Source organism: Erinaceus europaeus, chromosome X (genome assembly GCF_950295315.1).
Source record: "Erinaceus europaeus chromosome X, mEriEur2.1, whole genome shotgun sequence".
Lineage (NCBI taxonomy): Eukaryota > Metazoa > Chordata > Mammalia > Eulipotyphla > Erinaceidae > Erinaceus > Erinaceus europaeus.
Window position 1 is genome coordinate 36,289,016 of NC_080185.1, and position 15,462 is coordinate 36,304,477.

Consider the following 15,462-nt stretch of genomic DNA (forward strand, 5'->3'; position numbering starts at 1 on the left):
ATATTGGATTGCCCCTAAAATATACATACCGGGAGTCGGGCTGTAGCGCAGCAGGTTAAGCGCAGGTGGCGCAAAGCACAAGGACCAGCATAAGGATCCCGGTTCGAACCCCGGCTCCCCACCTGCAGGGGAGTCGCTTCACAGGCGGTGAAGCAGGTCTGCAGGTGTCTATCTTTCTCTCCTCCTCTCTGTCTTCCCCTCCTCTCTCCATTTCTCTCTGTCCTATCCAACAATGACAACAACAATAATAACTACAACAATAAAGAACAACAAGGGCAACAAAAGGGAATAAACAAATATAATATATAAAAATAAAAAATTAATTAATTAAATATATATATATATATATACATACCATGGAAATCAACATTACCCCAATAAAACTGTTAGTAAGATAAACTAAAAGTAAGAAAATGCTGCTAGCAAGCACATCAATGGGCATGACCATTGAAACATGCTCATGATAATAAGTACCATGTTTTGGAAATCTGGGTATGGTAATAGCAGTATATGAAAGTCAGATGCATCTGTAGATCTTGCTACCCCAAAATGGCATGATGTGATCTGAAATCACTCAGATCCTCATCTGTGAAGAGTAAAATTTAAAATATAGTGGCCATGTGCCAACTCCTCCCACTCAGTATAACAAATAGTAATGGATAATGTTGCATCATCAGCCTCCCTGGGCTCTTGACAATATTCCTTTCATAAAGTTGTGTTTATAAACGGTCTGTAGACGAGATCATTCTTTGCTGTAAGGGAAAAGAACACCCTTCAAGGAATGGCAATAAATAAATAAATAAAATAAATAAATAAATCTATCTTTTTCTGGTCTGGAATTTCATATTTGTTTGTAACCTTAGTGAAATTTAAATACCCCTTAAATCTTATCAGAAAAGAGTCAGTGAAACTGCTTCTTTTTCTGGTCTGGAATTTCACATTTGTTTGTAACCTTAGTGAAATTTAAATATCCCTTAAATCTTATCAGAAAAGGGTCAGTGAAATTGCTTCTGTGGTCCGGTAGGTGGCACAGTGGATAAGGCTTTGGACTCTGAAGCATGAGGTCCCAAGTTCAATCCCCTGCAGCGCATGTACCAGAGTGATGTCTGGTTCTTTCTCTCTTTCCTATCATTTCTCATGAATAAATAAATAAAACTTAAGAAAAGAAAGAAACTGCTTCTGCAGAGAGAGTGGAGAGAGAGAGAAGAAGAAGGAGGAGGAGGAGAGGAAGAAGAGATATGATATTGGAGAAGGAAAATCTGTACATATATGCCTAAATGCATTGATAAGTCTCCAATCAAATAGTCCCTTTCTGTTTCTTTTCAATTTCAAATATTAAGTGTAACCCAGTAAAATGTAACTAAAGAGTCTCAAGGGGAAAAAAGGGGGGAGCATGTATGGAATTTGGGCCATAATAAAAGAATTTACCATACAAATATATGAAAGGAGAATATTCTACAAGCTGTCAGCCAAATCAGCCTGGAAGGCCAATACTGAGTAAATATTCAGTAATAAGCCTCATTTGTGGAATTCAGGTGACATGATGAGTGAAAGGGGAGGGAGACAGGCAGGCTCAGAGTTCAAAAAAAATTATAAGTAAAGTCCATAATTATCCTCACAGGGTTAGCCAAGACTTTACCCTGTAATGAGGGTGAGGACTATGATAATCAAGGAACAGAAGAGACCTCTCCCTGGTATCAGCATAAGATGTAGGTACCCCTCCAACATACTAGTTTCCATAGGAATGCATTTGTTTCTCTACTGCATCTTTTGTAAATTTGCTCCAGATTTAAAGGGATTCAATTGTCTATGTTTACTACCATGTAGTTATAGAAATCCTCCCCTTTTACTTTAATACCTTTAACTTCCTAAAATTTCAGAGTATTCCTCTTAAATTCCATGTACCTGTTTTCTGTGTCCTTTGGCCCTCACGGAATTTGGTACAGTGATGTTCACTAAATGTATTTGTTGAATAATTCATTATTTCATATACAGTATCAACTCTCTGCCTTCTCTCTACAGACTTAATATATGATATTTTAGTCCATTCTGTTATGACAACCAAAGTTTATACCTCAGACTCAATGATATTTAATTCAGAGGTTCATACATAGGTCAAATCACAGCCATGTCACAAACTAGACCAAATTCTGAGAAAGCTATGAAATTGATTTGGCCATAATGAAAGAAAAAAAAATCAAGGGTACACCTTTGGTTCATCTGCAGCCCAAATATTTTAGAGATGAAAAAAATGTTCATGTACCCTCATTGGTTGACCAAGCTCAACCATAGGAGTTTCTTTTACAACTTCCCTAAAGCTTCTTACAGATCTATGTATGATAAAGGGACTTACTGACATTTCCCTTTGTTTAAACTTGCTGGTTTCCTTAGGGAACATACCAAAATATAAATGGTTTTAGGAGCATTTAGGGAAAGTTAAAATGAATTTAATACATTTATAGATGTGAATGGTTAATATTTCATTAAGAACATCCAGATTAATCAAAGTATAAAATAAAGCTAAGTCTTAGTGTTAACCTCCTGCCAATGAATGGGAACATCTAAAACTGGTTATAAAGTCGGTATTATAAACTGTTTGTAGATTTGTTCACTTTCATCCAGAAAAATTATTAGTTGTGTGGGCATACACATGCTCATCTGTGTGTTGATGTGTGTGCCTGCATTAAAAAGATTTTTTTTACCACAGACGTTTCTAACATTGACATACATTCTGAGATTCACATGGTCTCTGTATAGATAGGAAAAGACTGTAGGATAGTTTTAAGATAATGCCATGGGCTAATTTTCAAGAATGTTGTCAAAGCACTAAGTAATGTAAGTAGTTAAGCTTTGTTTTCCTTTTCATGTGTGTCTGACACTCTTTAAATGTATTGTTTCATAATTCAAGTTGCCTAAGGACCTCTGCAAGTGCAAAAAAAAAGTTCTTAATATGCAAAGTAAATAAAGGCATCGTTTTATATGGTACTTAAAACAAATTAAGCACAAGGTAACCAGCCAGCCATACCACCCCATTTTGTTCAAGAATGTCCTAGTTTTTAAAAGTGAGCCCTCTTGGCCAGGGAGGCAATTCAGCAGCTAAACTGTAGGATTTGCTTTTGTGAAGCCTACGTTTTGATCTTCAGCATCACAAAAGCTGAAATGGTGCTCTGGTCTCTCTAGCTCCTCCCTCGCTCTCTCTCTTATCTGTCTAAATAAATAAATAAATAAATAAATAAATAAATAAATGCCCTGCCACAGTCCATGACAAACCAAGATACTTAGTCACCTTAGCTAGGTAAGCAGATAATCTTTCCCCTCCTTTTACCAAAGAGGAGGCTGAATTGGAGAGATGAGTTATCTGATCAAAGCAACACACCATCTGCAAATGATGCATTCAGTATGAGAGCATAAGCCTTCTAACTACCATTTTGTGTGTTTTCCCCAAGAGCCCAGTTAGTAAGTAACATGCTGTGTAAAATCTAGTGTGAAAATTGTATTGGCTTTTATTTTTTCTAAAAGCTTAACCACTCCTCTGTGACACCATAATTTGTTCTTCGATCCCTCTCTAAGTTGATGATACAAAGAAAAAAAAAAGCCCAGCTTATCAGAATTAAAAATCATATGATTGGGGCCAGGTGGTGGCACACCTAGTGGAGCGCACATGTTACAGTGCACAAGGAGCCCCCGGTCCCCACCTACAGGGGGAAGGCTTTGCTAGTAGTGAAGCAGTGTTGCAGGTGTCTCTCTGTCTCTCTACCTCCCTATCTCCCTCTTCCCTCTCGATTTCTGGCTGTCTCTATCCAATAAATAAAGATAATTTTTTTAAAAAGACTCATATGATCACCAAGTGTGAACTGATGAAAATAACATGTCCCTGCCCTTGCCCTTATCTTTTAAAAAGCTGTTTTTTTGTTTTTTCTGTTTGGGATGGTACAGAAGTGGAAATGTAAAACTAGACAACGCAAAATTATTAGATGTGGTTATATCTCTATGTTAGTTGTTGTCATTTCTTCTCAGTACCCAAAAGAAAGTGTGTGTCCAAACACACCATTCCCATTACTGTCCATTTTATGTTGAGCAAAACTGAATCCATCTGTCTTTCAAATGCTTTTCCATTTCTGTGATGTCTTTCGAAATACAGATCTTAGTGCAAAAGTTACCCACTAGACTACTAATGCTCATTTGCTGTTTCCCAACAGGCATAACAGTTGATAGGCATGGATTCATTTACTTTGTGGATGGGACTATGATTCGAAAAATTGATGAGAATGCTGTGATCACAACTGTAATCGGTTCAAACGGTCTGACTTCCACACAGCCACTGAGCTGTGACTCAGGAATGGACATCACTCAGGTAAGCACCACTGGTTTTCAAGTGTTATCACCATTTGGAGTCACGGAAATGGATAACAATTTTCTCATACCAAAATTAGGTAGACATATCAGTTTTAACACTAGATAGCAGAAGTTTCTCTTTATGTAAGTTGCTTTTTTCTCTAAATAAAATTTCACTTTGGAGAAAATGGTAATCAGGAATGGTGGTATGCTAGGTGGAAAGTTGGAAGAAGAACTTGCATAAGTCTCTTATATTTGAATCATTTAGGAGGCAAGGCCAAAATCATTTATGGGACATTTTATAATATGTAATTTCATTTTTTAGTAATACAATAGCTTACATATTTAAAAGTGCTGATGATCATGATGTGTTATTCACATTTATGTAAATAGCTATTTCTTTTTATTATTTTTCTTATTTTAATTTATTTATAAAAAGGAAACATGTACAAAACCATAGGATAAGAGGGGTACAACTCCACACAATGCCCACCACCAGAACTCCATACTCCCTCCCCTCCCCTGATAACTTTCCTATTCTTTTTTAGCTAATTCTAATGTTTGAAATTTTTCTTAAACAAAAGTAACATTCTCTGTGGGATATAATTTACATTCATTTATGAAAGCTTTTTGCCACAAGTCTGCAAAATCTAGATTAGACATATAGAAAGACTATAGAGTATACAGCATAGTCCTAGAACCCAGTGGTGGTCTTTATTATTCTTTTTTTAATATTTTAAAAATAAATTTTATATTTATTTATTTTCCCTTTTTGTTGCCCTTGCTGTTTTTATTGTTGTTGTAGTTATTATTATTGTTGTTGTTGATGTCTTTGTTGTTAGATAGGACAGAGAGAAATGGAGAGAGGAGGGGAAGACAGAGAGGTGTAGAGAAAGATAGACACCTGCAGACCTGCTTCACCGCCTGTGAAGCAACTCCCCTACAGGTGGAGAGCTGGGGGCTCGAACCACGATCCTTGCAATGAACCTTGTACTTTGTGCCACGTGTGCTTAACCCGCTGCACTACCACTGCGCTACCACCAGACTCCAGGTCTTTATTCTTCTATGGACATAATAGCTTGATATGAAAATGGGGAAAATAGACTAGATGATTCTTAAGGTGTTTTAGCTTACAGTGATCTATGACTGATAAAGTAGATGATTAGGTACTCTTTCCAAATTAATTAAAATATGAGCATTGCTTTAGGATTGGTTAATAGGCCAGAGAGGATGATTGTGACTACAAGTAATAAAACACTTATCTTAAAAAATGGTTCAAACAATAAGATTGCACTTCCTTACTGGAAGTGAAAAGGTAAGTGCCATCATTCATATGTGTTACATAAATAAGTACAACAAATGAACTTGAAAATAATAGTAATCATCATCATCAAACTGACTCTTAGACTGAAAACTGATGGTTAATGGAGGCAATTGGGAGGAAAACTGGTGAGGGAGTAGGTAGACGGGTCTCTTTGGTATAACGCCACTGAAACTTTGGTGGTGTGTTTCATAAGTTTTACACACACAAGCACAGAGAGAGGGAGAAAGCTGTGAAACTATACTATAATTAAAACCGCAAAATTTCATTATCTCACATAATCAAGTGATCAGTGATAAGCAAAGATGCCATCAGATTTCCTTCTTGCGTCAGATTGGCCAGAGTCAAGTCACATATCCATACCTTTGCCAGTCACTAACAGTGGGGAAATGAGATCTCCAAAATGGATTTAGATTCTCTGGAACTCAACCTTCTTTTCTGAGCATAGTGCTACCCATTTCTTAAACCAATAGCATTGTTCTTGTTAAAAAGGAATTAAGAGGGGTGGGAAAGCTAGTTAAGCACACTTATCACTAAGTGCAAGGACGAGGGTTTGGGCCCCTACTTGCAGTGTGTCCACTTCAAGAGTGGTGAAGCAGGTCTGCAGGTGTCTGTCTTTCCCTCTCTCTACCTCCCTGTACTATCTCAATTTCTCGCTATCCTGTCTAATAAAGAAAAAACTTACAAGAAAAAATTAGAAAGAAAGTGAAAAAAATAGCCACCAGGAGCAATGGATTAGTAGTGCTGACACAGAGTCCCAGCAATAACCCTGGTGGTAATAAAATAAAAATTATAATAAAATTTTAAAAAGAAATGAATTAAAGATTGCCCTTGGATAAGCAACCAGTGATATCTTCTATAGTTACAAGATTTCTCTATTGTTTCATTCTCCATCCCATCTGAAACCTAGCATAAAAAGGAAAGTAAGGCTGGGGACATGTCTAAATGTATTTGACCACAGAAATTTACATGCCTGAGGACCCAGAGGTCTCAGGTTTAATCCCCAATACCACAATAAGCCAGGACTAACTAATTCTCTAGCCTCTCTCCAGTTTTCTTCCTCCCTCTCACACCCCTCACACCCATCCTTCCCCTTCTAGTACTCTCCCTCCCCCTCCCTCTCTTTCATAAAAATAAACAAATCTTTGTTTTTAAAAACTAGAAAGTAAATTGAATACATCACCTAGAAACATTGCTTTAATCATTAGCTGTAATGCACCCCTCCTGTCTCTACGCTCCATACATGCACATCTTTATAAAACACTGTTGGGGGGACTTTCTCCTCTATATACTCATGTGTTTCCATGAAATACAGAAAATGGTCAAGCAAAGTCAACTGCAATAATCAAATGAGGAGCTGGAAGGCCTAGAAAACTGACAAAATGAATAAACTATTCTAAAGAGAGACTCAATGGGATCATGTCATTGAGTGCTAAAGCACTATAACTTTCCATGATGCAAGACATAAAAAAAAAAAAAAAGGGCGGGGTGCGGGCAGTGGTGCAGGGGGTTAAGTGCAGCAGGTTAAGCGCACATAGCACAAAGTGCAAGGACCAGTATAAGGATCCCGGTTCGAGCCCCCGGCTCCCCACCTGCATGGGAGTCGCTTCACAGGCGGTGAAGCAGGTCTGCAGGTGTCTGTCTTTCTCTCCCCCTCTCTGTCTTCCCCTCCTCTCTCCATTTCTCTCTGTCCTATCCAACAACAAACGACATCAATAATAATAATAATAACCACAACAAGGGCAACAAAAGGGGGGAAATGGCCTCCAGGAGCAGTGGATTCATGGTGTGGGCACTGAGCCCCAGCAATAACCATGGAGGCAAAAAAAAAAAAAAAGGGCATGGAAAAGGATCATTATGTATGGCAGTAAGGAAGGGTGTGAATGTATTTGATAGAGGAGGGGAATGGAAGAATGATGCCACATGTATATGATTCACTTGTGCGGATTCACTTTGTATTGCAGTCAGTCAACTCTAAACACCTTATATGTTTCTGTATAGAAGCATTATGTCAAAAAGAGAATTCTTTGTCAAAACAGAGCAAACATATCATCCTCATCAACATGAAAATGATTCTTTTTCACATGGAATTTTGCAAGCCATAATGACCCCCATCAAAGCTACCTCACCTCTTTTGGGTTAAGGTATAGAGTGTAGCCTATAGAAAAGGAACCCTGGTAACCAAGAGACAGAATAACATTTTCTCTGTGGCACTTCATTCCACTTCTCAATTTTGCTGGCATCCCTTCTTTCCTTTAACATATATGACATCAGCTTCAAAAGCAGTGAGGATTTTTATTTTTTGGTGGGGAGAGGAGAGTTATTAGAAACCAGCAGAACTAACTGAGAGAGAAAGCAGGCTTTGTATCTGACTTAATTTTACTTTTAAGATTTATTGTTTCATTTAGCAAGAGAGGGAAAACAGAGTATCACAATGACATATGTGGTGCTGGGGATCCAACTGGGACCTCGTGTGTGCCAATCTGGTGCTATACCAACTATGAAACCTCTAGGGTCACTGTCCAATTATTTAGAAACAGTGTCTGCTACTGTCCATCATTGTTGTTTCCTGTCTGTGCTTAAAGTATACTTTAGAGTACATAGAATTTCTCCAGTGAGACTTTGTCAGAGCAATAGGTACTAACTGTTCACTACATCATATCCAAATTATGAACTCTACTTTGATTAAGGATCTACTTTTCATAGTCCCATTCTCTGAGTTGGGAATTGCTACATTTGGTTCAAATCCCATTCCCCACCATCTTTACACTCCACCACCTCCATAATAATCTTCTCTGATAGTTCTTGTTCTCAATGTTGTCTCATTTCCTTACTGAAATTGGGTATCACCACTTAATAGGTATAATTTGGTTTCCATTTCCAAGCTATGTATTCAGTCTTCCAAAGTAGACTGCATGTTCTTTAGACATGAATAGTAAGTGTTCAGCAGACACAATCAACATACATACAAATACCAACAGGACAGTGTAGTACAAAGAATACAGAAGAGTAGTGAATGATAAAACTGGAGAGATAACTGCAGACCAAATGGTAAAGGACCTTATATCAAGGGGTGGGGGAGCAATGGGGAGCCAATGATGCGTTAAGCAGGTGAATATATATTTAAAATAATATTAAGCAAGTAAATACACTTTTTTTAAAAAAAGGTAATTCTAGATGTGATATAGAGAATCAAGGGGAGAACTATTAGAGGCTGGAAAACAGTCCACTTAAAAGATGGTTGAAGTAACATAGGTGGTGTGACAGGCAGAAAACATATCCATAGAGAAATTATTGTGAGCACCTTTTCAAGGAACTTCTGTACAAAATTGATTGTTGATTCCTTTTGTTTGTTTTTTAATGTTAAGATCATATTTCCTTGGGGTATGTGTCTGTGGTAACCCTGATCATGACGTTGCTCAGCTTTATGCAGGAAAATAAAGCAAGATATAATTATAGCCAGACCTAAAGTATCAGTCATGTAGACTATGAAAGCTAGAGAGGTTAGTGAATTTCAAGAGCTAAAATCAAAAACCGTGTTTGTTGAGTGAGTGGATTTCAGAATTAATAAATACATGTATGGTGAAACTGAGGTGCCAACTAAAAGAAAAGAAGTAAATTTGGGGTGAGATTGGTTGATCAGTTTTTCTATGGCACGTTGAGTTAGAGTTGCAGACGTACATCTAGATTAAGGTGTCTGGCAGGCAATTAGCTACATGTTTAAAGCTCGGAGCCTAGAATGGAAATAAAATTATCCGTGTACACATACATGGTTTAATAGCAAGTAGGGGGATGGAAGATATCTTCCAAGGACCTAATTGCAAGGAATGTCAAAATTCTAGAGAAGATAGAAGAATGGCATCCCACAAGGAAGATAAAAAGGAAGAGACCTGACAAGTAGGTGAAAAACTAGGAATATGTATGGTTGAATACCCAAGAAAGCAGGCTTTTCAATAGGAAGGGAATAGTTAATGTCAAATGCAGCATAGAGGTCACGTAAAATAAGGCGTTTTAAAGGAAGTCTTGATTTGACAGCATTCATGACTCTGATCAGAGTGCCTTCAGTAGAGTGCTAATTAACTGAAGTCAGATTTCAGTGGGAGAGTAGGAGGTGAAGAAATGGAGAAAGTGAAAAATAGATCACTCTTTGGATGTTTCACTGGAAGGAGGGAGGGGAGGGGCTTTGGCATTGAAGTAAATCAACTCCTAGTTGTGTGAAACTCAGCACCCATGTGTGGCACAGACAGAAAAATCTGGAGAGAGACCACAAAATGAAATGAGGTGGGTAAGTGGATAGAATATCTCCTAGGAGAAAGCTAGACCTGTCTGTGTGGACTATGGGGCAGATTGGAGACCTCCGTTTTTCGTGACTACTTAGAAATGTGGACCTCCTTCAGTTAGATGGAAGAAATCTAAATAGGAGACCTCATGCCACTTTCTGAGAGCAAAGTCCCTATAGTTTATTGAAGTACTTAGAGTGATCCAGCTGAGCTTAGTTGGTGCTCAGTTTCATATTTCAATAACTCAAAATATAGTGATGGGTGAGGGTGAAGACAAATGTCTAAATGAGAGCACACAAATACTGCTGATGGGAAATTTGAATCAGAACTTTGAATCAGACGTTATGAAAAGCTTACTTATTCCAAGACTACATGACAGTATCATGTATCACCACAAGTTTGTATAGAGCCCCTACCTTTTGAAACATTTAAAGCACATGTTGGATAGCGATAAGCTAGAAATGTTTGGAACAAAGGCCTCTCTGCAGTCAGGAAGATGGGGTAACAGCTTTCTCAAGCGCCCTTCCTTCCAACTCCATGAAAGTCTCTCTACATAAATACAACTCAGTTCTTAATGTTCCTTTTTACTTTTCGTGTCTTCCAAAGCCAAATAGCCCTTAGTAAGGGAAAGTTAATTCATGCTATCATAATACATTTTTGCTGAGGCAGACCTGAGCTCTATTAAAAAAAAAAACAGTCCTTCAAAGCTTGCCAGTCCATGATGGCTTTCCTTAAGTTATGCTAGTGATACCTGCTACCATTTATAGAGAATCTACTATGTATACACTAGAAACTATGCTAAACACTCATATGCACCTTGCTCCATTTTATCTCTACAACACAACCACATTTGAGAGGCCAGTAGAATTATCCACACTTACAGAGGAGAAAACTAATAGTTAGAAAGATGATTTATTGAGCAAAGACTGTCAACATATTAAATGATATGGGCTCGATTTTAGCACAAGATGTATGGTCCTTAGAATGCTTTTTTCCCAATTTCTGCATGTTCAACAATGGGAGATGACCAAATATTGTATATAGTAGGTGACAGATGCCATTTAGTTGACAAATAAACTGTTTATTCACAGAATCTGTATTTGATGGCATTTAGGAAATAGTTTATTAAGATCTAATCATATCAAGAAATTACATTTGCTCTGACAATAAAATAAGCCATTTGTTCAAAATCAATATATTTTTGATTTACTGAAATGTGAAACTGAACTCTTGGTATAAACTCTAAAGCATAACTGCTCTTTCTGAGCACTTCTAAAAAACAACTAGGGCTTTGATTTCAGGAGATGAGTTGGTTATAAAGAGATTGGGCTCTTTATTTCCATTGCTGCTTTTGAATCGTCCTGCTGTGGTAACTCACATCTGTCTTGTGCCTGACTATAATAGAATTTAGACCAAGTTTCTTGGTGTAAGAGAAAATATCGGGGGCGAATGGTGGTGCACCTGGTTGAGCGCACATGTTATAACGCACAAGGACCCAGGTTCAAGCCCCTAGTCCCCCACCCACAGGGGGAAATTTTCACAAGTAGTGAAGTACTACTGCAAGTTTCTCTCTCTCTCTCTCTCTCCCCCCCATCTCCTCCTTCCTCTCAATTTCTGACTATCTCTATGCAATAAATAAAGATAATTAAAATTAAAGATAAATAAATAATAAAAGTAAATAAAAATTAAAAAGAGAAAATATCAAATTCAGCAATAAAAAGACAAGCAATCCCACTGAAAAAAGGGGAAAAGGGGAAAAGGGGTGTCCGGCGGTAGCACAGTGGGTTAAGCGCACGTGGCGCAAAGCGCAAGGACTGGCGTAAGGATCCCGGTTTGAGGCCCTGGCTCCCCACCTGCAGGGGAATCGCTTCGCTTTGGTGAAGCAGGTCTGCAGGTCTGTCTTTCTCTCCCCCTCTCTGTCTTCCCCTCCTCTCTCCATTTATCTCTGTTCTATCCAACAACGAGATAAGTGCAGGTAGTGCAAAGTGCAAGGACCAGCCTAAGGATCCCGGTTGGAGCCCCCAGCATCCCACCTGCAGGGGAATCCTTCACAGGTAGTGAAGCAGGTATGCAGGTGTGTATCTTTCTCTCCCCCTCTCTGTCTTCCCCTCCTCTCTCCATTTCTCTCTGTCCTATCCAACAACGACGACGTCAATAACAACAACAACTACAACGAAAAGTAACAAAGGCAACAAAAAGGAAAATAAATTTTAAAATATTTTTAAAAAGAATATCTGATACATAACCTGTGCTCCATAATTGCTTGTTAAATCATCTTCATATTCCTCAGTGGTTCCCAAAGGACACATTCATCAATTAGAGCTAACACAGAGAGGGATGTGTCACCACAATTATAAAAATATCATAACTGGTTTTTTGGAGAAGCAAATAATATCCCCATGCATTTTTATCTATTGAGTCAACCTACTAAGAATTATGTTCTTCTCTGATCATTTAATGATAGACTTCCTTTTAGAATATTGCAACATGTAATCATCATCATCTTTCATACCTTCTCCTAGGTAGTTCATTTCATCTTTGATTAGCTCAGGCTGACAAAAAAAAACTCTCTGAGATCCTTTTTATCCTTTTCACTTACACTTTTAAACCTTTCTTTAGTTATCACCATCTAGTCTTACTACAACTCTTCAATTCCTGTGTTACAAATTTGGTCGGTTTGCTATGAAAGAAATGTGTTAAGGAACCAAATATTGTACTGGGTACTTTCATAAATGTTATCTTGTGCAATTCTCATGAATAACTTTCAAAACATTAATCTGTTCCCCTATTTTTAATAAACATGAAAAAATAATACAGGTAAGTTATGTAACATTGGCAGAGTCAAGTGGAATAGCCATTTTGACAATATTGGTTCTTCTATTCCATGAAGAGAGAAAGCTTTTCCCATTCATTCGTTCTTCAATTTTTAATTCTACTTAATCTCTTTTTCTTATTGGACTTTTGAGTGAATTATCTTACAACAATATAATAGTATTCTGAATTGCCTATTGCTTTTTCTTAAGACTAACATTTATTTGTATGAGAAAGAGTGCACTGCTAAACTCTTATAAATGGTAGTAGTAGAATAGAACCTGGGATGTCAGATATGCAAATCCTGTGCTCTTAACAGAGAGCTATCTTCCCGTGCCATGTATGTTTTCTTCTATTATTATATTTTTCAGCTCATAGATTCTACCTGAAAATTCCTACAATTTTTTAGTTCATATAATCTCTCAAAGATGCTGAGTATCTTTTTTATCTTTTTTATTTATAAAATGGAAATATTGGCAAGACCATAGGATAAGAGGGGTGCAATTCCACACAATTCCCACCACCAGAACTTTATATCCAGTCTCCTCCCTTGATAGTTTTCCTATTGCTGGGGCTTGGTACCAACATCCTGGTGGCCAATTTTTCCTTTTTTTTTTCTTTCAATAAGTGAGAAAGAGAGAGAGAGACAGACCTGAAGACCTGCTTCACCATTAGTGAAGCATCCCCCTGCAGTTGAGGAGCAGGAGTTCAAACCTAGATTGTTGCACATTGTGATATTTGTGTTGAACCGGGTGCACCATTGCCCATCCCCCTGCCCAAGTATCTTTATAACTTTTCCATAACTTTAGAGTCTTTTTCTGGAATATATATATATATATATATATATATATATATATATATATATATAGTTTTTACACTTAACAAACAATTCTTCTGTTCCCTCACTTTTCATGCTTGTCTGTGTTTATGTCTATGCTTTAAGCAACTATTCTACCAGTTCAGTGCTGGGGACTAGGTTTTATGATGTGCTGTTGCATGGTGCCCTGGAATATCACCCCCCCATCCTATCCTGCAACTTCCTGAACAGTTGCTCAGGGTTTTTCCCTTTTGTGAGCTGAACTCACCTGTTTACTATGTCAGGGCAACAAGGTAGGTAGAGTTGTCAACCCAGCTGGGCAGTGGTTCTTTGGTTGTGTTTGACTTTGGCCACAAATGGAGGTATTCTCAAGGGATAATGCTATGGGTTCAGACCTTTGTGTGACAGCCTGGAGGTTCCACAGGATGTATTGTATGTTAGTGTGTCTAGGCTACTTGTTCAGTCTTTCCTCAAAAGTGTCTTATGATAAGGAACTTATTACCGCGACCCCAGTGGCTCATTCCATCTTTGAATAGCTCAGGCTAATGGATAGCTCCTTTTCACTGGTGCTCACTGAGTGAACAGCAGTGCACAGTGCTAGCAGCAATCCATGGTATGAGAGAACCAACCCTCAGCTCGCTGATTTGACAGTTATAAGTGTGCTGGGGTAGCTAGGCCATTGGAGTTGGTGGCAATGACAAATACTCATAGTGTTGAATGACTCAGATCATGCAATGGAAGCTGCATGAAGTCACAAAGTTTACTAGCTTTGAATTGATGTTGTTTGACCCTTCTCCTTACAGATAAAATGAAACTCCCCACCCCAACCCCTCATCACCCATCAGCATTACACTACCTGACCAAGCCGTAGAAATTTACCTTCCATACACCTCTCCCATATTTGGGAGCTGCTCTCTTCCCTGATCCAGCTTTCTGGTCCTTTTTCCATCCATGACATCATCTCCCCAGACAATAACTTGGATCCACCTGCATATCAGATTTCAGGTTCAGGGAAGAAAAAACTAGTATAGCCACAGGCCCTTTGGAATATAACTAAAATATGCTTAATAGCTATCTACAAAACGGAGACCCCCTCAACTCTTTATGTGCACTATTTCAGCCTTTAGATTCATGATTAATCAACAATTTGTTTGGCTTTGTATGTTAACTCTCTTTTCAGCTACCAGGTTCCAAATACTAGCATGATGCCAACCAGACTTCCCTGGACAGACAACCCCACCAATGTGTCCTGGAGCTCTGGTTCCCCAGAACCCCACCCCACTAGGGAAAGAGGGAGGCAGGCTAGGAGTATGGATTGATCAGTCAACGCCCATATTCAGAGGGGAAGCAATTACAGAAGTCAGACCTTCCACCTTCTGCATCCCACAATGACCTTGGGTCTATACTCCCAGGGGGATAAAGAATAGGAAAGTTGGGAGTAGGGCGGTAGCGCAGTGGGTTAAGCGCAGATGGTGCAAAGCACAAAGACCAGTGTAAGGATCCCAGTTCGAGCCCCCAGCTCCCCACCTGCAGGGGAGTTGATTCACAGGAGGTGAAGCAGGTCTGCAGTTTTCTCTCTTTCTCTCCCTGTCTCTATCTTTCCCTCCTCTCTCCATTTCTCTCTGTCCTATCTAACAGCGATGACATCAATAACAACAACAATAATAGCTACAACAACAATAAAAAGACAACAAGGGCAACAAAAGGGAAATAAATAAATAAATAATATTTTTAAAAAATAGGAAAGCTATCAAGAGAGGAGATGGGATACAGAGTTCTGGTGGTGGGAATGTGTATAATTGTACCCCTCTTGTCCTATGGTTTTTTCAATGTTTCCTTTTTATAAATAAAAAAATGGAAAGAAAAAGAAAAGAAAATGACCTTCCTTGGTTGTCTTA

At 38.4% G+C, this 15,462-nt stretch overlaps 1 protein-coding gene across 5 annotated transcripts in view; it reads left to right on the forward strand.

Moving 5' to 3' along the window:
- The window catches only part of TENM1 (teneurin transmembrane protein 1), a 1,227,224-nt gene that overhangs the window by 1,116,272 nt on the left and 95,490 nt on the right, over positions 1-15,462 (forward strand). For all 5 annotated transcript variants that reach the window (XM_060183574.1, XM_060183578.1, XM_007524285.2 and 2 more), the window contains one exon: positions 4,200-4,354. In XM_060183574.1, coding sequence (XP_060039557.1) covers positions 4,200-4,354 — 155 coding nt within the window. The remainder of the gene's footprint in view (positions 1-4,199; positions 4,355-15,462) is intronic.